The sequence below is a fragment of the Aquila chrysaetos genome, chromosome 11, assembly GCF_900496995.4.
Source record: "Aquila chrysaetos chrysaetos chromosome 11, bAquChr1.4, whole genome shotgun sequence".
Classification (NCBI taxonomy): domain Eukaryota; kingdom Metazoa; phylum Chordata; class Aves; order Accipitriformes; family Accipitridae; genus Aquila; species Aquila chrysaetos.
In genome coordinates, this window is record NC_044014.1 from 36,883,140 (window position 1) to 36,910,321 (window position 27,182).

Sequence of the window (27,182 nt, forward strand, 5' to 3'; positions counted from 1 at the left end):
AGTACAATCTCTCCCTCACACTGAATTATAACAATTTTTTTGCAATTATACCCGCACCATGAACAACTAAGCCTCAGGTTACTCTTGTCCCATCATCTACCATGGGAAGTCAGCTCCCTTCTTCCTGCAAAGAAGGAAGATACTTTGGAGTGTAAATAATAGCTGCTTGGGTAAAATAAAGGTGGTGGTGGGACAGGCACAGACCTAATTGGTGCTTATAAATTTCATAACGTACCCTCTCTTTCTAACTCTATTTAAGTTGGTATTCAATTTAAGGAAAAAGGTTTTAAAACAATGCTCAAAAGACTTTCCACTACAGACTAAAATGCTTGAAGGCAGGAAACTAACGCAAAAATTGTCCCTGTCATTAGTCAAGAGCTGACAAGTATAAGGTTTTTAATTAATCCCTGGTCACTCTTTCAAATAGAACGTTTCCACCTCAGTGAGTTTCACCTACTAAAGTGTTTAAAATAAATAAATAGTCCCCTGTGAAAAACTCCAGAGTATCATTCACAGAGCTCTCATTAACATCTAAGAGCCAATCTAAGGAACAGCTGATTATGTCTGATTACATATCTTTTCTTTTGCTCTCAGCCCACATACTCACTTGACTGAAAAGTTAAAGTCTATTTTCTAAGGGTTTTCCACTTACCTTTGAGAGAGATTAAAAACTTGTTGAGGATCTCCATTCTGAATGAGGTATCTTATAGGGTCACCCTCTCTATCAAAAGCCTTTAGGAAAAAAGAGGATAACATTAAAGTCAGTTACAAAGCTTTCTTTTCTTTCCTTCAATTTATAAACTGGAAAATTAACCCCTGAAGTTTTATTAAAGTTATCTATAGGAATGACACCAATCTTGCTATTTCTAAGGCAACAGCGGTAATTACAGATGGCTACTTAAGATAAAGCTGCAGCACATCAGAATTCTTATGCTACAGAGAAACAACAATTTCCTGAATGCAGACTTTCAAATTACTATTACACATAAACACACAGCATCACAAGTATGAAAATCAGGCTTTATTCAATTACTTCTATTTTTGTGCAGCTACAGACTGATTAGACTGAACTTTTTGTTTCCTTTGTTCCTATTCTTCATTTCCAGTTCTTATCCACATTCTTCTTTCTGTTAGTTTACCAGAATCCCAATCCTTTTGCTGATGCTCCATTGAGCAGTGTAGACATGGCAGCACTCACCCTCCACAATAATTTGCTTTTGGGGGGATGAAGGTCAGGATGAGACCTTTGAGAAGGGCTATTAACAGCACCAAAACAAGTATATTCTACCTACTAGATGACAAAAAAGCTTTTCAGAAGTTGAATAAACTACTTTTGAAGTTAAGCTTTGGCTATGCTATTTCCAAAAATGGCCATAAATTTGCCATGTATTTGTTACTTTTTTGTCAAGTGTACACCCACCTTTTCCCCAAAAAGACTATCAGGTACTTTTCAGGGAAAGTACTGTCTACCGAACTCACAGCTACAACTATTTAGCATTCAAAACCCAAAGTGATTAAGCATGTTATCGCAGGAATAGAGACACTGCTGTGAAAATTCCAACAAGGCCAAGTTCAAAGAAGGGCGGATAGGATTTACTAGGAGACAGGTCAAAATAAAAAACAAGATAAGGAGAGCGCATTTTTCTGTTTCTCATCTTTCAACAACCGTCCTCCTCCTTATCTATTTTCTGTAAGCATTTGCTGCAAACCACAGTCAAGGACTGTGTATCTTTGGGCTGACCATCTAAAAAGCAGTTCTTAAGACAAAAAAAAGAGAAACAAGAAAAAAAAACCAGCCCCACCCCCCAACATTAAGAACAGAAGCAAAAACTATCCCAGTGTGCAAGCAGAACAGGGAATCTAGTAAGAAACCAACTTGCCTTAACCAAAGGCAGCATATAGAAAATAGTGGCTAAGTCAGATGAAGAGGACCAACACAAAGAAAAAGCAAGCACAACTATATGATGACAAAGTCAGAGAAACTCAAGGCGAAACTGTAATAGGAACAGAAAATAATACAAAGGATAACAAAGAAACATTTAGGTTACAGAGGAATCTTAAGGAGCATGGCACCTTGCCACAGTATAAAAGCAGAAAGGATGATGTTGAGGAGGTTAAAGAGCTAACACTTCTTGTGTTTCAGCTGCAATCAAGCAGCAAACAAAATTAACTGTGGCAACAAAGGGGTAAAATCTCAGATGAGAATAGGGAAAGAATAAGGCAGAGTATATGTACATAAACAGAGCATCTTTAAATCATCTGCTGAAATTAAAGCCTGATGAAATTCATCCTAGTGTATAAAAACATGGGCTGAAGCAATCTCAAAGCCATTAGCAGTTTTCTTTGAAAGCTCACAGAGGACAAACGTGCTGAAGGGCAAACACAAGGTATATTTTTCACAGAGGAACGAGCCAGGAAATCACAGACCAGACAGGTAGAGCTCAATTCCCAGAAAACCACAACCAATCAAATTATTTGTAAGTACCTGTGATGACAATATGGAGATAGATAACACAAAGCTAAATTTCTCAAGAACAAAGTATGTCAAAGCAATCTAATCTTCTTTTACAACAGGACAACAGGGCTTGCAAATAGGGAAAAAGCTGTGGATGTAATAATGCATCTTAGCCACAGTAAGGCTTTTCACACTGCCTTATGTGACATTTTCACAAACAAGTTTAGACAACATTGGTCTCCAAATGGAAGATGGGATTAAGCAAGAATAAAAGTGATCATAGAAATTAAGGTCAGACAGCAGTGGATAGCATTTAGTACTGACTAAATTCTGCAAAGATGTGATTATTTCTTCCAATACCAATCAATATTTTCAATAACAACATCAGTGACAGAATAGGAAATCTGTTTATAAAATCCACGGATAGCACTGAGTGACAAGAGGTGCCAGCACGTTAGAGGGTGTGAGCAGAATTCAGATATTCTTATGCTGAGGATATGAACGGTCAAGATCTGATTCAGTAAAGGGAAAAATTGTTAGCCAAGAATATGAAACTATACAAATACTGGACGCAGAAAGTCTGACTAGTTGGCATCTGAGGACTATCACAGATCCTAACTCACCAGAATCATATTGTTGCTTCAATCTTCAGTGGTCCTTTGTACTCTTTTTACCTTACCTGCAGGGGATCCTGTCCTCACTTCACATTTAAGGGTATCTCAGAGGTTTGTTTATAGTCTACATTCATTCATAACAAGTCAGGAGACTTTCAAAAAGACATAAAATAAAAGACTGGTTCTAGTTCATTTCGTTTTCTCCCTATGTCCAAAGAAAAAGTTTATCATCATTTTAAAAAACTTCTGTTTTCTTTAAAACCAGTGAAAAGCAAGTCATTATGTACATAAGAAAAACACTAAGGACTTGCATATGAGAAAAGAGCAATCCATACCTATTGTTTTCCAGATCAATTGTATACAGTGACTTCATAAATTGTACACAATGATTTCATGTTGCTTCCTTGTTCAGCACATAACTGGACCATGATAACGGTCCTATTTGTTTTGCAGAGTCCCAGAAAAATTACCCTATTTGCATATTTTAATTAATAATGGCTGGCAGAACATGAAGCAATAAACACCTCCCAGGCATGTAATAAAGTCTGAGTTTTATTTACAAATTAATACTGTGGAGATCATTTAATATGGCATTACTTAATCTCAAATGTTGTTAATTAAAACACCAGTCACAATCAACTGGGTACATTATAAAATAAATAATAGTATAAGAAAAAAATATAACCCTCCATCTTCTGCATGAAAAATTTTAACAGAAAAGGAGAAAGTAGATTTTATTTTTAGAACATGTATTTTAAAGTCTAATAGGCAAATTTAAAACAACTGCATTTGCATTGTTATTGACGCTGATATTTTGCACATCTTCAGATTTGCTAACTTGGGAATATTTAAAATACGTTGCTTGCTCTCTCCCAGTTTTTGTAATCCTCATACTGTATGCAACACTAACAAAATATTACCAAGAGAGAGTCATAAAAGCATAACCTCTTAACCCTACTGCACCAACCAAAACACACTTTAAGTCCAAAACATTTAATTTATTGCTAAGACTATTCATGGAAGAAAGAGTCAGTGTGAAAATTTACACATGAAAACACTTGTTAAATATATGAGGTCTGGTAACAGTCTGTATTACCTATGGAACACAGGGAATACCTTAAGCTATTGTTAAAATTCCACAAAAAACTCTAGATGACTAACTGGTAACTTTCTGTTTGCCTGGAAAAGACAGCACAAGATTTCATATGCTTAAATACTCAGTTTATGAATGTTTAAAACGTCCTGGCCAATTTTACACAGGGAGTAAAAAAAGATGAAGACAGAAATATACACCACACAATAGAAGTCCTTTAATACAGATGGGCGTATTAATGCAGAATGAGGTAGTTGAACTTGCACTATAAAGACAATGCATCTGCATTTCGGGTCTAGGACCACCAGCCCTACAAGAGAGACAGTCTTTGACTAATCCCCAAGAGATGAAGCCACGCATATTTGTGATTTAACAATTAAGTCTTTTTTACAAACAGAAATTGTCTAGCTGAATTCAAGTCCTGCATAGCATACTACTAATATGAGATAAATCTAAATTTCAGTAACAGTAAGTAGAAGAGAACATTTTCTATGCATTTCCAAAGCTCTTAAAACTAACTGATGCATTTCACTGTTTCCCAAACACAGTAACTCATCATTTCTGGGGATCTTGGGCATGTAGTGAGAGAATACCCACTGCTATATCACCAAAACGCTCACTAGCATCCTGGCTAGGAGGACAGCAGACATGACCATTTTGCATCTCCCCTGCACTGCCAGGCACAGGCTGTCTCTCCCAGATTTACTCAGCATACCTTACCAAGGATCATTTGAAAAGGAAAACAAAATCTAGGTGAAATGTTTGGGGTTTAGTGAAACATTAAAGCAGACAGATTATTCCCACAATGAGGTTCACTTTGTAACCACATTTAAATTACGTAAAAACCTTAAATACTAAAACCTGCTAATAGTTTTTTTGCCTCCAAAGATCACCCAGGCCTTCAGCCATATATTCCAGCACCTGTCAAGTAAACACAAATGTTTTTGTTTCTCAGCATGCTCCTGGCTCCCATTACTCTTTGGGGTTTCGAAAACCAAGCATCTCCCCATGAGTCAGAAGGCGGCTCCTGACAGCACAGCTCTTCAATTCTGAACTCACTGCAGGCATTAAAGACGTGCCAGAAGTTAATTTTCAGCACTGAGCTAAATGAGTCATCCTCCCTCAGTGCAGGTGACTATATCAGCTTAACCATCCATAATAATCTTAATCTTTCATCAGCAAATGATTTTAATAGAGACTTACCCAATCACCTGCATCGGTGACTCAATTAGAGTTCTTTTATTTCACACACTTCAGTTTGGATTACTTTTTTTTTTTCCATGCATTTACTGAATGTGCAAAACACACAGAGCCACACACTTGAGCTGATATGAACTGACCTAATTCCACTGAGTTCAACAGACTTCAATAGAGCTACACTGACTTAAAGCAGATAAGGCTGTTGCTCTCTATGGTTTCTGTTGAGCTCAGGTACTTCCAGTCTTCTTCCTTTGAATGGCTTTATATGAAATCTGAATAATGCTATTAATGTTTACAGGAACCACGCTCAGGACATCATGCTGTACTGAGTTTATTGCTTTGGACTTGAAGCCATAATTATTTAATAATAATAATAAAGTTCCTGTTCCCCTCCCAAAAAAAACATCTAAAGAGTTGTAATTTATCTACCTATTTTGTATAGCTGGCTTTCAAGACGTGGACAGAACATAATGTAGCAAAAGCTTAGGGAACGGTAAATAAGAAAACTAATACATTAACCATGCAGCAGCACACAGAGAAGCAACCTGGGTCTGCAAGCCATGTCAATGCAGCATTATTTACAAGCAATACTGGATTAATGTGGTTTCACTGCTTCCACTTGCAGAGCTATATTGGGTGGTCAGTTAGTACAGGGACCTCTGCTTTTTGTTAGCCTGTTAACAGCAGTTGTTACATACACCAAGGGGAGTAAGTATCTTCATACGTTTTTCAAAACCAACAGGCTAAAGAAGGTTGAGTGCCAAAAATCTTGCAAAAAATTCCATGTGAGTTAGGTGCAGAAGGTCCTAAGCTCCTCTGATTTGCTGGCAAACGTATATATAGAGATTTTAACATAAGAAATTGCAGGCCTTTCAAGTTTTGAGCCATTCATGGCATTTTTTTCTCATACACTTCAGTCCCATATGCAGCCTATAGCACATACTTTTTAGCACATTTAACACAAAAAGAAGTTACAGAAATATCCAAGTAAGCACTTTTCCTATATGGTCCATATAAAAGGGGCTATTTACTAAAATTAAATAATTTTCAATCCCTATAAACTGTCCTTTCCTCCTGTATGCAAGGACTGGGTTCTGCATGGCCTGGGCACAAACAGAAGGGACGTGGTAAAGGCTTACAGGGAAGCATCTGTACCTGCAGGTTTAACAAAACTGCTCCAATTCTCATGGCCTCGCTGACTTCAAGGCTGTACATCAGCTGGGGAAAGCGGGGAGGGCTCTGGTTGTTGGGCGGAAGGACCTCAATGTAAACAGTAGTAATAGAGCTTCTGCAATGCAAGAAGGAAAAAAAAAAGTCAAAGCCAGTCAAAATCAATAAATCAACACACACAAGGCAACCAACAATGTCTATTTTATACACTGTGTGCTCTCTAGCTCTAACAACCTCCCTTTGCTCCTTTAAAAGCTTCAGGACATATTTTTCATTCTGCGCCAAAAATAAAGCAGGCTGCTACATTAACAGAAGAAAAGCTAAAGAATTTCTTTAAAAGTAGCCCAAGTGTTCCTTGAAAAACAAAGCAGTAAGATATCAGTGCACACTCCACATAAACATGACTCATAATCCCCTGGTGATACTGTGTCCTCTAGAAGAGCATGACAAATTCTGAGAAGGCATGTCATGCTCCTGCCATGCACAATATCCACCCCTGGAGCATCCCTGCTGTTGTTCAGTTTGTTACCCTTCTTTGGCAGAGAGGGAACAGAAAATGTAGATGGAGAGAATAATGCTGGGAGAAGACTGATGTACACCACTCTATAAGAGACTGCATCAATATTGTGGTTCACATAAACCCAAGCCCAATTCAGACTAGCGAGCCATGGCAATACAGGAGACTACAAAACCAACCAAGGAAATGTGGCAAACCCTTCAACTGCACTGAATGCAAACCCGAATATAGTGCAAACAGCATTACAGTTTGCAAGCTGAGGGCTCTTCTGGGAACACCGACACTCAGTACAGACCCTGCAAAGAGCATGCTGTAGATACATTTGCTATTCAACTGCTCCGAATTGAGAAAGGGAGCCAAAAGTCTCCCTGAAGTTAAAAGAGAGATTTGTAATCTGGCTTAAAGGGACCTTTCTCTTGCATCTTTGCTCAGTTATCCCATCTGCCTTCTCTCCTGTATGTTAAAACAGCACCTCTGCCCCTGAACAAAATCCTGAGAAGAGCAAGTGTTACACTGCAAGCGCTTATTTCCTCCCCATAAGCCCTTTGACAAAGTTGGTAAATCTCAAGCTTTAGGGCTGCAGGAAAGAAACCGCTTCAGGACAAAGGGATTTGTCCCCAGTTGTGGGTTGGGTGGTTTTTTCTTTTTTTTTTTCTTTTTTTTTTTTTGGGTAGGGGGTGGGTAGAAAAGGAAAACATGAACACACAATAAGCTGCTTCTTGCAGGGCTTGCAAACTCAAGGCATTTTTAGAGACTCCTACCAGAAATTACCAGGTATCTTATAGTTGAAACAGCTTCTGTGTTAACTGATAGAGTTCATTAAACACCAAAATTACACATCACTGATCAATATTATTAATTAGCTGTACACGTTTCTGACCAAGCACAGTCACCACTGTGTTACAGATGCTTCCTGCTGCCCTTCCCCAGCAGGTTTTATAACTCTGCACCACTGATCGGAGCTGTGCAGACCATCGCTGCAACACCATGACAGATAGCTGCATTTTAGGGGCTATGCCACGCAGCACGCAGACCACGCTTCAAGATAACGAACCATCAAAGCCCCTGTCCAGAAAGACGAATACCATCCATAGGTAACTGCCACAGAAGGAGCTCTGTCCCTATGGGCACCTCCACACACGCAGCCCACAGCCCATGAGGAAGGGATTAAACCCTACCCAGTGCGTCCCACCTTTCACAGCTCAGCCACACGTTTTGGCCAGTTTGGAGCACATACTGAGAGCTGCTTTGCTGCTGCCTGCTTCGAACAGGAGACAGACATGCTCGTCAGTTGTGTTGCACAGGGTGCCCGTGCCCAGGGGCAGCAGCTCAGGCTGAGGGGTCTCTGTGAGGAGAGGCCGGGGCTGCCGCAGGGCGGGCACGGCCGGTTTTAGCCGGTTCCAGCAGCCCCGTGGCCAGTCACAGCTGAGCCCCTCAGCCCTGCTGGTGGTGCCTCTGGGGAAACGGATTTAAGAAAGGGGAAAATGCCGGAAAGGAGAGGAATGAGGAAGAAAAGCGTGAGGAACAGCTCTGTGACCACCAAGGCGGGAGGAGGAGTAGGTGCTCCAGGCGCCGAAGCAGAGACTCCCCTGCGGCCTGTGAGGAGACCATGGTGGGGCAAGGAAAGGTGTGGGGAGGAAGGAACGGCAGAGCGGGGCTGTTGTGGACTGACTGTAACCCCCATTCCCCATCCCCTGCACCGCTTAGAGGTAAAGGAGCTGGGAATGAAGGAGTGAAGTTGAGCCTGGGAAAAAAGGGGAATTGGTGGAAGTTGTTGGTTTAGTTTTTGTCTTTATTGCTCACCATCTAAACCCATTTTAATTGGCAATAAGTTAAATTAATTTTCCCCAAGTTGAGTCTGTTTCGCCTGTGATGGTAATGGGTAAGTGACCCCCTGTCTTTAACTCAACCCACGAGCTTTCTCACTTTATTTTCTCCCCGGTCTTGTTGAGGAGGGGGAGTGTGAGAGAGCAGCTGGGAGGGTACCTAGCAGCTGGCCAAGGTCAAGCCACCGCCCATACATTAACAATATATACAAGTTGACTCTAACAAGCCTTAAATGTTCAACTGCTCCACCGCTAGCCATGTCATGACAGCCTAGCAAACATCTATCTGTGCCCCAAAACCCTGGCTACCAGCTAGTCCAGGGCAATCCTGAGCTCCCCACGTACAGCGATGCTGCAGATGTTGCCTTGCCACAGCCATGTCTCTCTGAAGCAAGTGCTGGATTCGCATCCATCTACAAATACAGGAGGCAAGGATCCTACTGCTTCGAACATAATAGCCAGGTCCTTATTTGATTTAATCACACTTTAAACAAGTGCATAACTTGCACTGAAATGCACCAGTGAATGATAGACCTTTCCCATCTATCATATCCTTGGGTATTTAAGAAGCTGAATTTGCAGATTACTGACTCAATGGATATAAACAAACCCCGTGTAATCACAGGGGAAGTTGGACAATTACAACTAAAGTGAACCATTCAGTGTAGATTACCTGCTTATAAACTACAGTCAGTTTCCTGTCTTCTTGTCTATTTTAAAATACTCCCTCATATCCCACTAATCTTTCTGAATTGATGTTCCACACTTACACTGTTGAAGTAAAAAAAAATACCATCACCAAATGCTCAACAACAGACAATGAATTAGCAGACAAATACCACTTGAGCACTGGGACTGCATATTTTCTTGGGATAGCTGCTGTCTGTGTATGATATATACATCCAAACAGTTGCGGTTTAGTGTGCATTTTTCTTCCACTGCTGAGTTTTTAATAAAATATATTGTTCTGTATCATTTTTTTCCTGATCCTGCTACATCTTAATAATACCCAAGCTGATTTATTATCTATCAAGCTCCAAAAAAAGCAACAAAAAAAGTTTCTGTTCACCACAATAGTAAACAAATTTTCTTCAAATCTTTAAGATGAGATCACAAAAGTAAAGCACGAGTAGTCTGCAAAATAAAAGCACTATAATATTCAACAGCTACTTTTTTTCATTTCCAACCCATTTTTGATTAATGCTTTGCAATTTTAACCCATTTGTATGTGTTATATACAGCTCATTTAACTGGCTGGCCAAATCTATTTTGGCATGGGAAAGGAAAGGAGAGAGAACTGAGCCTTCCAACAACTGCAGTTGGTGTTTTAACACTGCAGGGACATTGAATACACTGAGAACAGAACAGAGCTCAGGAACTGAATAGTGCATACAAACTCACACAAGCATGGAAATACAGCTTTTACGCTACTCCAGCTAAATGGTAATGCAAGGAAAGCATGGTCAACAGGCCACTGAGATTATGTCCCTGTCTCTGCTTTAACTATGTGCTTACCACATAAAATGATACTATATAATGTATAATGAACGCATTTATATACATGTGGACCCATATATCTTTGGCCAAACAATCTCTGCATATTCAAGTCAAAGGGAAAGAGTACTTTTCCACTATGTGGAATAATAATCTCATGACCAGGGAATTTCTAGGTTGGACTTGATCTGGCAGACTGCTGTTACCACTGAGTGACATGCTTCCACTGTACAGGAATCTGAGGTCAATGGTGAAAAGGCTAAGGTCTGAAATGAAATTGTTGGGTTTTACAAATGTTGTTCTCATTTTTTTTCAATAATAGAAACTGCTAATCACTATATGCTTAACAATAACTTCAGTTCTAAAAAACTAAACATCATTAAACTTTAATATTTTGTATAAACTTAAAGTACTTAAGTGTACTGAAATATACCTCAATAACTTACATTAATGATGCTTACATTAATGATAGAAAGTTTAATAATACTCAAGAAAAAAAGTTTTATGCACAGTCACCCACCAAGAATTTAGTATGTCATACTACACAAAAAAGCTTCACCACAAAAAAGAATGCTTTTCAATTTAAATTTGTGCTTACAAAGGCTACAGAGCTACAGATCCTGAACCAGGTTTAGTAGTTTGGTCTTGCTTTGTGCATAAGCAAGGGGATAACTGAAAGCCAGACAGTTTACATGACTACAGTTAGCCTGGTATGTCCTGCAGCAGAATCCAGATTTGGGAAAAAATGCTTAATATTTGAAATTACATCAAAATCTGTTATTCATTTATTTTACAGTGCACAGACCTTCCTGCCTGCACAGGTATGTAATGGCTGGCTAGACCTAGCCCATTCCTAGAAGTCTCAAATACAGATTACTGCCTCCAGCAAGGCAACGTGAACCACCTAACACAATGTGACAACTTTGCATTAGAAGGAGCAAGAAGTTCATACAACCGCAACTGCGAGACACTAACTACCTCCCAGCTAGAAGGAAGCAACTAAGGAGATGCAAAAGGACAGTCTTAAAGACCTCGGAGCTGTAGCTTACATGAGCTTTCCCTGGCTTTTCTGTGTGTAAAATGACAAGAGGCTGCTTCAAGCACCACCAGCTCTTTTCTGGTTTTCCAGCCTTCCGGAAAGAACGTCAGGGAGGCAGGGAAATCTCTTTATCCAAATGTCCCTTACCAGACAGTAAGAGCTGTCCCAGTTCGTTCTCCACAGCACCTCGCTGAAGCTCCAGTGACCCCGCCCCCCCCCCCCCCCCCCCCCCCCGATTTTTTCAACCTTCACAGACACAGGAAAAAACAGCTCTGGGCCCCAAATACATGTCAGGTAAAGGCCAGGCTGGCCCTAGGGCCACCCATCCTAGCTTTGGGAATACTGCCTAGATGGAGCGGTTTTTTGAACACACATTAAAAGCTATGAATCAAATTACATGCTGTAATTCCATAAAATGGGAGACAAGCAGAAAGGACAAGAAAGGAGAGCTTTTCCACTTTTGAAGATTACTGCAATAAAGACATTTTCAGAGGAGGAAGTACATGCTCCCAACATACCTCATCAGACGTATATATTTTTAGACAATATAGAGATTTCTCAAACACAAAAGAAGCTGATAGCAATCAAAGCTGTATTGTACAGGCTACTGTTGCTGGGGCCACACCGCTGGATTCTGAAGCTCTCCGAAGCGGCATTATTGATTTTTGTCCTCCACTTTAATACTATGCTAGTACTACACAAAAGTAAGTGCATAATAGTCCACAATCTTCTCCTCAGCACTACTAACAGCCCACTATCAGGTACCCTAAGAGAGGGCTTATCAAGAAAGCAAGCAAGAGGGAAAGGAGAAGAAAATTCAAGCAGAAGACTGTGTTACCAGATATTAGTTTTATGAACAATCTAACAATCTGAATACTTCAGTGATTGGAAAACATAATTATAAAATATGTGCACAACAGTATGAGCTGCTTTCTTGGAAACATCATAGAAGCAGCAAGTCCTGCAGAAAAGCCAATGAGTGAAATTCCACTTTTGTGTTATCTTTCCTTCTTACATTCCCCATTTGAGGAAAAGAGAAAAGGTTGTGGGAGATTTAAATGCTGGAAACTGCTGTTCCTCTCTGTCATCCTCTTTGGACAATGAGGTTGTCACATTATCAATACCAGGCCCAGAACATGAGAGCCACTTTTATGCACCGCCCCACACACACCTTCATGAAATGACATTTGTGCACAATTGGCATATGCAGAACACAAAAGAAGCAGGTAAGTAGGACTCGATACCTTTATGATTTTTTTTTTTTTTTTAACATGAGAGCATCCTAGTCTAACCATACTAAATTTGCAGGCTGCTTTTTATCAGCTGGTGGAAAACAGAAATAATTCTGCCAGTGAGAATTTAGGTCTTAGTGGAGGCAGTGCTCACCATTGGCACAGCTTGTCAAGTATGTCCACAGTACGCCAAGTCTGGACGACCTTGCACACCCTATACCTGAAGAGGTCTCCAGCGCAGCAACCAGACTATTTCTGATCCTTTCTGCATCACAGCAAGCTGTATTCTGAGCAAAAAGCATCTCCCTTCTCACTTGCTTTCTTCCTTACATCCTTTCACTTCAATTTCTCTTAACAAATGGGCATGCACAATGACAGTATGACATGTGAACTTTTACAGGCAAATGAAATAATGAAAACTGCGTACTGTAAGGAACATATAAATAAGGAACAAAAAGTAAAAGACTTCTAACACGACACTTTTCCAAAATGTTTCCTTACACCAAACGGAACACATTGAATTGTATTCCAGTGCAGAGTTATGGACATAAGGGTGTGCCACACTTCTTACATGCTGCTAAGCACTGATTAAAAAATTAGTTTCATTATAAGATTAATTACCTTCTCTGCGCAGGAGGAGCACTATCAGATGCTTTGACAGTGAGAGCATAGGATCGCCCCACTGACAATACAGCTCCTGGAGCAATGGTGATAAGGCCTGTTCGGTCATTGATGATGAAGTCTCCCTGATCCCCAGCCAAAATTTCATATACTATCTGTCCATTGGGTCCCTCGTCCGCATCTACAGCGGTGAGCTGCAATTCAAAACCAGAATGTCAGCACACATGGTTCAGTGTTGTAGTTTAATAGTTTTTTGTAAGGCACCTCAGTAGGGGTAGAGGAAGTAGAGGGGAAATTTGAACACCTGTAACATATGCAGTAATTTCTAATTACTGTACAACAAGGATACAATTTAAATGAAGGATAACAGGCGTAAAAACATCATGAAGCAGAGGAAAAACTGCTTACCTAAGATTGCACACAAATTATTTTAAGATACAAATTAAGAAAACTAATTAAGACCAAGTTTACTCTCTGTGGAATGGAATTTATAACGCTTCCTATAAAGGGGGGAAGGGGGAAGATGATACTTATTGTGTTGCAAAGGTAACAAGAGGCTCGTATTTAATTACTGAAAGTTCCCATCCCTCTCTATACTCTTCAAAATGACAGCCTAGTTACTGCCAGAAATTCTAATATCCAGGTCTTCCATTACATGCCCTCATTGTGTGGAACTGGAGAACAATGTCTGTATTACTCACGTTTGCATGTACCGTAAAGGAAGCCAAGTGGAAGGGAAATGGCAGCTGTTCCCTTATGGATACACACGTAGGAAAGACAACCACACACATCACAGACATGGAAGGCCCATTTCACATGGCAACATGACACCACCTACCTGAAAGGCTGTGCTTGCAGGGGCGATATCAGAGCTTTGTGATAAATGCAACCGAGCACGTACTTCTGTACTTTGTTGCCTCTACTGCCACCATCTACTGGGGCTGTGATTACTCTCGCCTGTAGCGTTTCTTCTCTATAATTGTACAATTTTGATTCTGAGCATGAGAAAAATCTAAGGCCTAAAATTTTAGACCCAAATTATAATGATGAACGTAATGAAATGAGGGGGTTCTTATTGTGCCCCCAGGAACGACAACAGGTTTATCCCACTTCTGTAGCGCGCCATGCTAAATCAAAGTTACACACACAGACCGAAAATACAGCTCGGTAATTGTATTTGTTTGCTTTTAGCCAAGTGTCAAGTACCAATGACACTGTCTGCCATGCCATAAATCAAATAACTAGCAATCTGAGATTTCAAATCAGACCTCTGCTGTAACAGTCAGAAATATGCATCCATGCCTCAGTCATGCCAGCTGACAGCCCCATGTCCTAGCTAAGCCCCTTCACCTCTCCTCTTCCGTTACACATATGTAGAATAACTTGTGTTATTCTATATATGACACATAATGACACAGCAAACTGCTCACAGAACCTATCACTTGACTTGTATTACTACGATTAAAACTTTGCCTCAACTATCACCATGTTCAGAAAACAAAAAGGAGCAGAGTGTTCCGTTACGTTTAGGGTTGAGTCACCAAAGTACCACTAAACTACACCAGTAACTCTGGACTTTCTAAGGTGAATTTCTTCTTCCCATAGGGGTTATTTTTGCTGATACACACACTGGTTTCTCAGCTGGCTTTTAATTTTGTATGACTATGTATTACCTCAAACAGCGCATGAGATGACATAAAGCGGTACAAGCAGTACTTGAACATCTAGGAGGCCGCAGCCGGTGGTGGCAGCGCTGTCTGTGCACCCAGCTGCCTGGTACCAACAGCAGTGGAGTGGAAATGACAGGGAGTGATAGCACAACAGGCTCCTGCTGCTCCCAGCTGCAGCTGAGCAGTTCAAGGTGGGAAATGGCAAGGGGCACCAGCAGGTACAGCAGCAGACTCCCCTGGGATATACAAAGCAATAAGAAATGCCAGCCTCAGAAATTATTCCCTGCAGGGGTCCTAAAGGGAGGATGAAAAATAAAAGAATAGACATGTAGCTTCTTGAAAGGTCTCTCCGGGCTTATCTGCTTTTGCTTTCTTGACACAAACATTCAGGCCAGTGGGCACCATTGCACATAAGATTGCAAGTCCAGGATTTAAGGGTAACACATGATGACACAAAACCTTAGCAATGATTGCGAAGCCAACAGCAGGATCAACAGACATTATCTCAGCCAGAGCCAGCCAACACAGCAGGCTAAATGTCTGCCTGCTGGACACCCTTTTCTCATCCCTGTGATACTCTCAAAGTTGACAGCATTGCAGACAAGTAGAGGAACTCGTTGAAGTCTCTGCTACATTAGGATATAATGTAATCTATTAATCAATACAGCATCACACTCAGCCTTCAGCAGGTCACAGCCTTTCAGAGCACTACCTACAACTTTCAAACCACCTTTGCCCAAGGATAGCTAAAGACCTGGAAGAGCAGAAACCAAACCTTGCAATTAAGAACATGAAGGGACATGAAGAATAAAACGCAAAGCTGTAATATCCAAGTTAATCACATTTGCATACAACATTAAACACCAAGGGGAGTATGTGAAAAACTCGGGGATCTAGCTGCCTTATAGGATAATCTCGATTCCTTATGTGCATAGGCTCAGTGAAATATGAAATTTCATGTAAAAATTCAAAAACTTGCTCAAAACCAAGAACTAAGCCCACAATAGCTTAAACAGAATAAATTATCTGGAATGCTAAAAGATAAGTGATTTAGGCGTATTAACAAAAGTGGGGTTTACCACCTTTGTTAGGAATGCAAGCTATTACTGCTGCTAGGGACTGCGCTACTTTATGGAGGACCAACCATTTTTAACATGGAATAGGTTGCACACAGTATTCATCAGCTGAAAAGCATGTTAGTCTAGTTACTCTTCTCCTGAAGTAATCAGTGTTTTGCTTCTTTCACACAAAGCACGGTGATCCAAGCCAAGTTTCCAACACAAAAGTATTTAATTTACCTAAACTGATTTGATTTGAATTTTTTTGTCATACATGCTTCCCTCCAACAATGCAAACTGATCACTGTTGCACTAGAATGAGCAAATCATCTTATTTCATCCTCCTATAATATTTTGAGGCATACTGTATATTGAACATAGGATAAACATTTGAAATACCTCTACAAATCATGAAACAGAGATCACCTCCTCTTAGAAGTTTAAAAACCAAACTAATATCCATATGTTATTTTCTGAGAACACATCTATCTCATTCTTTATTTTCTTTTGAAATTCTGAAGAAGACTGCACTTTTGGAATGTGCTTTGCATTCCACCCATATGATGTCCTGATATACCAATATATTAACTTGCAGTGGTCAGTCTCAACACACCAAAACTCAGCACATAAAACAGGCTTTGTCCACCTTCCTAGGGTTCAGAGCATAAACTCCTCGCAAACTCTGTTTCTTTAATCATTTGTCCTATAGTTTCTATACACAACTGGATGTGTTCATTAACCTCGCAAAGAGTTAACTATCAAACTAAGTGACATAGCTAAGAAAAGTGCTGTAATAACCTTCTCTACTGAACTTCAAAAGTAATACACACAAAAAGATAAATAAAGGCTTTATGCAAAATACAAGGTCCTAAGTACTTAATGACAGGATTTGGAACACGGCCAGTTTTTACTGTGATGACATGAAAAAGGAAATTAATTGACTACACAAATACATAGATTAATAAGGTTAATTAAACTTACAAATACTGAATGCTTGAAAAGATAAGTGATTTGAATAACGTTTTGGGGGCAAAAACAGGAATCAAAACCCAAATTAAATAGAATTAAGTTTAACAGTTGCCATAATATATGGTTCTATAAATTCCATCTCCAGCTGTCCCAGACCGATAGAGCTTCATAGTTAACAAGATTTGAGAAACACAGTCCAAAATATACAGAAAGAAGTACAAAACAAGATTTATTTTACTTTCCTAAGAAACTTTTTGCATCCAGCAGTATCAGCTTCATTACATTAACGTTTAATGTTTTGAAAGGTTCGCAAAATAGGTGCATATTCTGCTGCAGCAAGAATTGGTTTTCTTGGAAGGAAAAGGAGACTTACAATGACGGCCTTAGAGCTTACAAAGACACATTCTTGGTCACTACATAAGTTCTGTTCAGACTGGCTTTATACTTGCAGGAAACTGAGCTTCAACATTTGACCTGCAACCTTTCCACAGCAACACTTCTAGTGACCTTGCCCTGAACAGATAAAGCAATTACCAGCCTTTCCAGTAGCCCTACATTTTTCAACAGATTACATGTTCACCAAAGGTGGTCTGACTCGTACTGACCTAAAGCAAATCCTGCAGAAACTGTGAGTCATGCCGGTTCACCTCCCAACAGCTGTCCTTGAAATCAGTGTTCCAGTCAAGCGAGTACAAGGCTCCAGAGCCACAATCAGGACACATTCATGTTGTATGACAGCGTCAAGGAGACAGTAGAGTTGCTCTCCCAAGGAGCACACCAGTGAAAAACACTGGGCTGCCAGAACTTAGATGGCAACCCTCCTCATCCTTCTAGGACTCAGCAGTACAACTCAGCCATTAGTTGCACTAGGAAAAGCAGTAATGAGTTTCTATGTGTCAGGGGCAAACAGGACTGTGATGGAGATATTCCTGAACTTGAGCCAACAAAATGTAACGCTATCAGAGTAGGTCAAAATACTTTTTCAATATCTTCTTCAGACATTTCATTAAGTCTCTATCCATTATTTTTACTTGAGTATACAGGTACATTTACTGAGAAATGCAAACATGGAGATGACTTTTACAAAGATTTCCTCTAAATTGTTCTCTGGCTTTATAGCAAGATGCATGTTTAAGAGCTGTAAACCAGGAGCACATGCCAAGCTGCAAATACCCAAACGTGTCTCTAATACACAATTTAGTATGTGTCCATATGCAAGGATGGCTTGAGTCACATGGGCAGGGAATGAAAAGAAACAGTTTAAAAGAGACAAAAAGTGATCCAGCACTGAGAAGCTGCATTTGAGGTAACGGCAAAACAGTCCCAGGGAAGGTATTTATTTAATGGCTCTAAATAAAATTTGTCCCCATGTACAACTGAAAGTACTGTTACTGCTCAAGACTAATTCTACTGTGAGCAAGAGATAAGTGATAGAAACTTTACTGCCTGCAGTTTTACCATGTTTTATATTTTTGCTTTCATTTCTGACCTTCAGCACTATGGCCGTTTATGCCACAATGTATGAAGTTAAGTGCTCTGCATAACCAGGATCTGGGGATCTGGGGCAGGACTTCCAAATTAACTTGCACTGGTGATCTTGGGCAGAATTGTTTCAGCTTGCACAAGATGAACAGGTAATGCACTAATCCACTGCATAGCTCATTTTCCGTTTTCAATCATGGAGTTATTTAATTGTTCTTACAAAAAAGCCCTTGCACGTGGGTCATACCTCTGCAATAGGAAATGAGGTAGAAATTAAGACACACAGATAAATTAAAATAGGTTATTTTGGTTTCATAAATTTAAAGCAGAGTAAGAACAGCATATAACTTATAAAGGCCAGTTCAGGAGTTTTCCTGTAAAGAGAACATACATGAAATTTCTTCATGGGCCAAGGAAATCCTTGACCTTCAGGCAAATTTATGCAAAGATTTGGGTGGAAAATGTTTTTTGTCATCCTCTGTCCCTTCTCAGCTCTCTCTCATTTTCTTGCTCAATATTCTCTGTGTGCTGCATAGTTTATGCTGTATATAGAAATGAGAGATGTCTAAAGAAACAGAGTGGATTTAAATTACTCATGTGAAATATTACTGCATTGCTGCTGAATACTCTAAACATCAATGCATAACTAGTTTAAATACCTGAATCATAGGAAGAAAGTACTAACAGAAAAGTGGAAAACAGGACAGCAACATTATAGTAATATAAAAAAAGATGGAATTAAGTACTTTAACCTGTTTAGTATTAATCAGTCTTTCTAGTGATTATTATTATTTACCACACATTTAAATGTTTTAAATGACAGATTTCTCAATCTGTCTCTCTCAGAGAGCACAATAAAATACCTATAAAAGCAGAAGGAAAAAATCAGATAAGAAATTCTCAAGCTGAAAGGGACAGAATAGACAGACATTTAAACTTTAGTGAGAAAATACTCTCCTCAACCAGGGCCTCAAACAATCTCACAAGTAGTCAGAGTAGACAACCGAAATAAAGACTTCCCAAACCAATTCTGTTTTCAACACCCCGATGGTACTGCTGTAGCTCCTGCACAAGAAGTCAGGGAGCAGAGATTTCATGTTCCACTCTGTATCCTCAGAAAGTAGAGGGAGGTCATTCCTATAAAGGGGGCAAGCTCCTCTAGCACGGTACCCACCAACTTTCTAAAAAATACACGAGCAGCCATGCAAAGCTGCAGCTAACACATACAACTGGAAGGCAAAAGGTAGATAACCCACCACCACCAGGCTCCCGGATGAAACCAATACAACTCGGTAGCACACAGATTTGTTTCCACTGTTTTGCTGACTTCTCTTAAAGGCAACAGGGAAAGAAGGGAAATGCCTTGCTCTAACCACCCAGGGGGAAAAAAAAAAAAAAAATTTTGAATTTAACTTGTAATGGATTTTTTTTTTCCTGCTATTTGTGGTTATTTTCAAGCAGAGCCTAAGGATTTTTTATTCTACTTTTTTTTTTTAAGAGCATCCCAGACAGCAAACACAATCCAAACTGTTAACTAATATGTTTGGGGTTTTTTTCAGGAGTAAAATCAAAATAATTTCCCACAGAATGGGACAACAAGCAGGTACAAACTGGGGTTATTTGTACATTTTCATGCAACTGCATTCAGCAAAAAAAAAAAAAGAAAAAAATCTTAATCCCTTATTACCCTCAGGATAATAAAATCAAAGTGGCAACTACATGAGAGCACTTACATTGCTATGCAGAAATTCGCATTTTTGTAGAAAGGTGACATGCTTTAGAAGAGAAATATTTTCTTGATCTTCTCTGAAAATAAGTCTGAGTAGAGAGTTAAGTGCAAGCCAGTGCTTATGTGTAAATGATTATGAGATTTTACAGATTCACTGAGGTCAGTGCTCTTTCTCTAACCTACTTTCTCTGATTAGAGAAAATGGTTTTTATAGACTAATCATATCTGACCTGGGTCATTTTCCACTGGGAACTATCAAAGCTGATCATCATCTCACAACAGAGAATCTCAAATGATTCTTAAACCAATGATAAGATAGAGTTACAAGATGAGTTTATTCCATATACAGAGAACAAGCTAAGTATATCATCAAAACCACTGTATTAGCAGTGAAAAAAAAAAAAAATCTGTTTTCCATTTGAGAAGGTATTTATAAAGCAGAAGCAAACAGTGATTTGGCAGCACATACCCACCTTCCTGGCCTACAGAAACCCATGGCTATTTGTGGCACCACAGACTCAGTGGCTACTCATGAGTCCACAAGACAAATCCCATTTCTCGCGCTCCTATAACACTGAATGAAAGACTCGGTGCCTGCAGCCTGGGCAAAATAACAAGGCGAGCAACTTCCCAAATACCCTAGCAGCCTGAAATCATTATTAGTGGCATTATCACAGTGTGCAGAAATCTTAAGATGACTTGGCTTTTTTTGTGTCAGTTTGTTTATAAACTCAGATCATCTAGCAATGTAAGGTTAGTCAAAAAACCACTCCTCTCCCAAAACAGCCAGAATTTTCTACCCTCCACCTCTAGGCCACATTATAAGATCACAGTCTGAAAGTAACCACGTGTTGACCTTGCAGACAGAAGTGTGGAAGAGGGGCAAAAACCCTCACTTTCAACCCCCTTTTTTTCCAAAATAATTTTAATTTTTAGCAAAAGCAAGTTTAAGGCCTGACCTCCCCACTGCTCATTTCCAACTTCACAGTGTCAGTCTAGAAAAGGGACCTGCTCCAGATCTACTTCAGGCATTAGCTAAGTTCAAATGCTCTGCACAATATTCACATCTAAACTCTTCTTCTTACTATTTCTGCCCTTACTCTTTTTCATCCTTGCAGTGTTTCTAATCTGGATAATTGCATTGATCTGATCGACGCTCTTCATACAAGCAGTTATGCAACGTCAGTGTGGGAAGGCAAAAGGTAACTGCTGCGATGAGCAGTGGAGGAACAAGAACATAATAGTTTCTCAGACCAAACCTGCTCACGAAGTAGTAACTTGTGTCTCTGCTAAGCTAGCGGTGGCACAGGCTAACACGGATGGCAGAGCTGCCCTCTTGCTTTTTCCCAGAAGGAACAATTTACTAACGAATTTGTACTCCTGCTCTTTGCACGCCTCCGGGTTCTGAAAATATTCGCAGTAGAAACACCAGAAAGTATAACCCTTAGAACAGCATGTTCCCTTTGAACACAGAAGTACTTTAGCATTGCAGCTGTTTTAGAAAAACACAATAGCTGCTCTACTTCATCCCAAGTATCATAAACACAACTCGGGCAGCTCAGAGCATCCTTAAGGCCAACTGTGGGTACTGCAACCATTCTTTTCACACATGCTACAATCTCATTTAGCAACAGCTGCCGCCTCATATTTCCTGGCACATGCACCTTTAATAGGGAAAAAACATACAGATACTCAGATACTTCAAATCCATAGCACACTACTTTGCCTGATGCCCTGCACAACAAAGGCCATGCAACAACCCTAATGATTTCTTTTTGGACTAGAGTGCTTATGCTTTAGGAGAAAAAACTTGATTTAAATTTTTTCAGCACTGTATGTATGTCTGTACCTTAAATATCAAGTGAATATATTGTACTCACAAAATCCACATGTTTATACAGGGAGTTGGGAGTTTACGAGATGTTGCAAATACAGCTCCTGATGTCAAACCCTACGCAGAGCTCCTGAGCTCTACCTGCCTTTTGCTCATTCAGGACAACAATATGTGGTCTCTTTTTATTATTTTTTTTTCCACACAGCCTTGTGCATAGCTTGAAGGAACTTAATTATGTTTAAAACTTTTATCTTTCCCTCAGATCTTGTTGAAAATGTCCCCATGGGTCTCACTGATGCTTTTTAAGCACTTGAGCCCAGACTGATGAAAAGACAAGAATAATATTAACAAAGATAGCAAACGTGGCAAGTCAATACAGCCCAAGTAGAGCATATACCAGAACAGACACTGACCTCTCTCCTAATACTGTTAAATCACTGCTACCTTCAAATGCTTAATTCCTGATTATATTTCAGAAAATGGTATTTTACTACTGAAGTTGGCTGATGAATTTCCCCCCCCCCAATACTCCCACTGCCTTCTACCATCCTTGAATGCCGACCTCTACTAACAGCATCTTGTCTTCTCATCCATCTAGACTGGAAGCACTCAGGAGCATGGCTGAGATCTTAGAAGAATTACCGCACAAAAAAGCCTTTTTTACATTAACTTCAGCGCAACCACAATTCACCTCCAGTCTACACTGAAACGTAAATCAGTGCTTGTAAACTTTAATTAAAACTGCTTCTCTCTCTGGGCCCGTGTTCAACACATTTTTCACTGCTCATTTGCTCTACAAATGAATGACTTAGGGTTCTGTAAAAACCAAAAGGTTTTATGACATGGTAAAACATTTCTGGTTATGTTCTACTGAACTGTTTATCTGTTCTCCCCAAATGTTTTATTTCAATATCCCGCTAATACAGGATAATAATTTTTTCTTTTGAGATTTTTCAGATGAAAAGGTTTTGTAAAACTTCAGATGAAACAGCTGGACTGCAGCTATACATCTAAGACAGGCCTATCATATACTATTAGCAACTGTTTAATAGCAACATAACTAATGAAGTGGATGGAGATACAGAAACTTCATTTGTAGCGGTTTTCAGTGCATTTCCAATTTGTATTAACAAGCCCATCTACTGCTAACAAAAACTGAGTTAACAAAGCTAATAAAAAGACCTGAAATTACCTTTACAACACTTTCCCCAGGCCTCATATCTGTATAAATCTTGACATTGTATGATATATTGGAGAACGCTGGGGAATTATCATTTGCATCAATCACCAGGATATTGACTGTCACTGGGACACTCTCCTGTACACCATCAGAAGCTGTCATCTTCAAGATAAAGAAAAAAAAGCAGAACAGGAACATATTTTAATGGTATGTTCTTAATACAATTCCACCTATGAGAAAATATAGTATGACAACTAAAAATCAGCATTTCAATATTTCATTTTTGTCTGCACTTACAATTACAGGAGGCAGCAGCTGAGCTTGAGCCTGCAGTGTGCAAGATTCAGGGCAAAAGCAAAATGAAACAACACCTTTAAAACATACTGTGTCAGATTAGCAGGAGAAATGAGAGGGGAATAACTGTTTCCCAGGGTTGGGGCTGGGATCTGAGCTGCAGCCCATGGCTGGAAGAGCAGAATCCGTCCCCAGCTGTGCTGAACACCCTCAAAGAGCAGGGCCTGGCCAGAACAGCTCACAACCCTGTCTAACACTGCAAGTCTCACCTGGGCATGGTCATACAAAGGACATGCTATACATATGTTAAACCTCAAAGATAGCATTTTAAGGTGGGACTTAAAAGAGCTAGAGGCCTTCTTACTCCATAGAGAAAATCTGAGCTCTCCTTTCACATACTAAAGGGACAGAAAATGCAGAGGCATTGATTGGGAAACCCTGCAGAAGAACAGTTTCCCTACAGCACATTTGCAAATTGCTTTAGGACTGTTAAGATGTTTACTCACAGACTGGGAAATGCCTGAGGGACTATTAAGTCCATTTAAGCTTTGGGTTTTCTTCCTTTTTTTAAATACTGCTGGCTGTGGTTTATGTTAGCCTACTTTTCCATTTTGTACTAAAATAAAGCAGAAAGGCCACTACAGGTGTCATGTTCCTAGCTCGAGGGCCGAGAAAAGAAAAGGCAAAAGTAGCCTCAAAGGCAATGCTGGGTACAAAAGAAAAGAGTCAGACTGTGTCATGGGAGTGTGGTGAGGAGCAGGATACAAGCCTGAGACCATGGAGATGATGCTGGTAGGGGATCTAAAATGTTGCTGCCAAACCAAACACATACATTTTGGAAGAGCACACTACTCCAATTATCAACTCTCCACCCCTGCTATTGCTGCTGCTCATCCTTCACTGTTTTTCTTCTTCTGTACCATTTTAATAATCTACAATGCTGTTATAGCTAATGATTTTTTCAACACTTGCGCTGAACAAGGCCTGATGTGCCTTCAAGTGCATTTAGCTTACCGAGAAGGTGTAAAGCTGCTGGATTTCTCTGTCAACAGGCTGCAGCAGGGTGAGGTAGCGGGTGATGCCACTCTGAGTCACAGTGAAAAATGTATTGTAATCGTTCAGAAAGAGATGGAGCTGGGGATCCTTGGTCTTTAAACAATATTAAAAAAAAGAGCATTTTATTATAAATTCATATATACCATTAAGTTTCCAATTATTCAATGCAAAAGCTTGTTTTAGTTGAAATCTAAATAAGCAGAAAGTACAAATACTGTGACTAAACGGATCTACAAAACTGTAAAAAAAAAAAAAAACCAACAAACCACCCCATAAAAATAACACTGCTGATGTAAAAATCTAATCCTCTTGATGAATAATGTATTAAAAATACACTTTAACCTATAGAGTAAGTAAACCCAATGATAAACAATTACCTGTACCTGCTAGTTTTAAATGACGCTTTTTTTCATTAAAACAATAATTAAGCCAAATATACCTTACCAATATAAGAAACCAGATTCAAGCATTTGTCTTCAACCATACTAAAACCAAAACTTATCTTGATTAATGGAGCAATAAAACAGTTGGGTTGGTGCAATGAAAAAAGATAATCATGGGTTGAAGCATATCGCTAAATAGATGCTGTTCAGTGATCTTCTTTATGTCTCAAAAAGAATCAAAATATATTGATGCAGAATTATAAATCTCTCATTCATGAGGTGAAAACCATAGTAAAGCAACTGTGGTATAATGTTCAATAGAAAGTAATATTTTAAGGTGAAGAGGGAAAACAACAAAAAAGGCAAATCAAGGCGTAAATTTGTTACTCATGACTTCCCTAGGTAGCCTGCTGGGAAAATGGATTTCGGGTCCGGATGGCTCCATGTACAACTGGGCAAGCACGAAGAGCGGTGCTGCAGTTTTAATGCTGCGTGCAAAACCATGCGACCACATAAAGAGAGGGCAATGCCTCATGAGATACCCTGAGCAGCCACTCAGGAACTCATCCTTCAGTTTCCATCCTCTCTCCTAACATGGTTGGCAGATTATAAGAATAGGGGGAAGAAAAATGAAATGTTCCCTGGGGAGAAAGACTGAAATTAATTTGGAGGCAAATGGAATCTCAGCTAGCAGAAAGGGGGAGGAATGTTTCTGCCACAGACAGAATCAGAAGTTATTACTGTATTGCACAGGGAATAGAGCAGATTAATTGAAGTCCAGAACCTCAAGCCAGTTCCTTCCAGTGTGAACTTACCAGATGGATACAAATCTGCAAAATGGACTTCCTATCCTTAGTTCTTACCCTGCAGTCTGCTGGATGCCAGCACAGAGCCGGCAAAAAAGGTGTTGAAACTCTGTATGTCCTGGTGGTTCTGAAAAGCCCCATAAATTAAGGCACATTTCTGGGATGTCTGTGTTGTTGAAATGACAGAAGCATGAATTGTGACCATGATGAAATACCTCAACATCTTCACCCATCTCTTTAAAGATGCTATTGAGTTATTAAACTGATTAGACTCCAAGGGTCACTCTACATTACAGTTATATTTTAAAATAAACTACATTACCTTTTACCGCCTACAGGATTCCAACAAACATTTCTGTGTCCTTGTATGTAATCTGGTTCATTTAACCTGACTTAATGTGCTACTCTCGGTCATCAGTTATTTAGTTTATTTCTGTAGTATGAAGCAAGGTTACAAAAGAGTAATGCAAATGTGACCAGGCAAAACACAAAAGGCTAGGAGACAAGTCCTATAAAAACTGTTTTGAACTGCCCCAAGTAACGTGGACATGAGGAATCAGAGGAATGGTACCATGAATAAAACATAACAGAAAATCCAGTGGCCACGCAAGGCATAACTTTCAAAGTATTTTTACCAGCTACTTTCCAACATAATTCTACAGAACCCACCCCATACAGAGCAGGACACACAAAGCAGTCAGAAATAGCTGAATTCAACAAATATCCAAAAAGTAGCATTATATTCTTTCTCTGAACATTTTCTCAACCTGAATCCAAAATGCTAACTCCTACCCTGTCATTACTGTCATTCCTACATAATTAAAAAAAGAAAACAGACCACTGGCAAGTTCACCAATCCCTACAGTATAGCAGGCATAAACACTTGAGCTAACTCTAACATGCACTAAGTGTCATCATGAACAACTACGAGGACAGATTAGTACAACAGAAGGAGAAAGAGAAACTTATTTTAGCAATCCACAATACTCTAAAGCACACGTTTTGGAAGGCTAAGATTATACTATTTAAATGAGAAACTATTTCAGTTTCTGAAAGCTATGTGAAAGAAATATCAAAGTGTTCCAAATGAGTGGTTTCCTATTGCCTAAAGCTTTGCTGCAACTATGCCAACTTTCACTAAAATTAAAATTCATTTCACAGCTAGCAATGCAAATGGCAATCTCTTTTTTTCCATGAAAAATTACAGAAGGTAATTGCCAATAATTGTTCACTTTGTAGACACTACAAAGTCAGTCAAAAATTTGATTTACAAAAACCCTGATTAGTTGTTACAGTTCTTGCTTGTCATGCCATTTTGAACACTAATAAACAGTATTTTTTTCCTAATTTGTTCTTGAGAAAAACCAATGATGGAGATCCCATACACTCCTGAAGTAATCTATCCTATTCCTTAGCTATTCTTGTATTAGAAATTTTATCCTAATGTGTAAATTAAATTG

General features: G+C 39.4%; 1 protein-coding gene across 24 annotated transcripts in view; it reads right to left on the reverse strand.

The window, feature by feature from the left end:
- The window catches only part of PCDH15 (protocadherin related 15), an 852,429-nt gene that overhangs the window by 169,411 nt on the left and 655,836 nt on the right, over nucleotides 1–27,182 (reverse strand). For all 24 annotated transcript variants that reach the window (XR_003925762.2, XR_003925760.2, XR_003925761.1 and 21 more), the window contains 5 exons: nucleotides 24,492–24,626; nucleotides 23,196–23,345; nucleotides 13,262–13,455; nucleotides 6,518–6,650; nucleotides 653–732 (listed from right to left, as the gene is read on the reverse strand). Coding sequence is in view for 20 of the 24 variants with exons in the window: in XM_030030447.1 (XP_029886307.1) it covers nucleotides 653–732; nucleotides 6,518–6,650; nucleotides 13,262–13,455; nucleotides 23,196–23,345; nucleotides 24,492–24,626 (692 nt within the window). In the remaining 4 variants the exon portion in view is untranslated. The remainder of the gene's footprint in view (nucleotides 1–652; nucleotides 733–6,517; nucleotides 6,651–13,261; nucleotides 13,456–23,195; nucleotides 23,346–24,491; nucleotides 24,627–27,182) is intronic.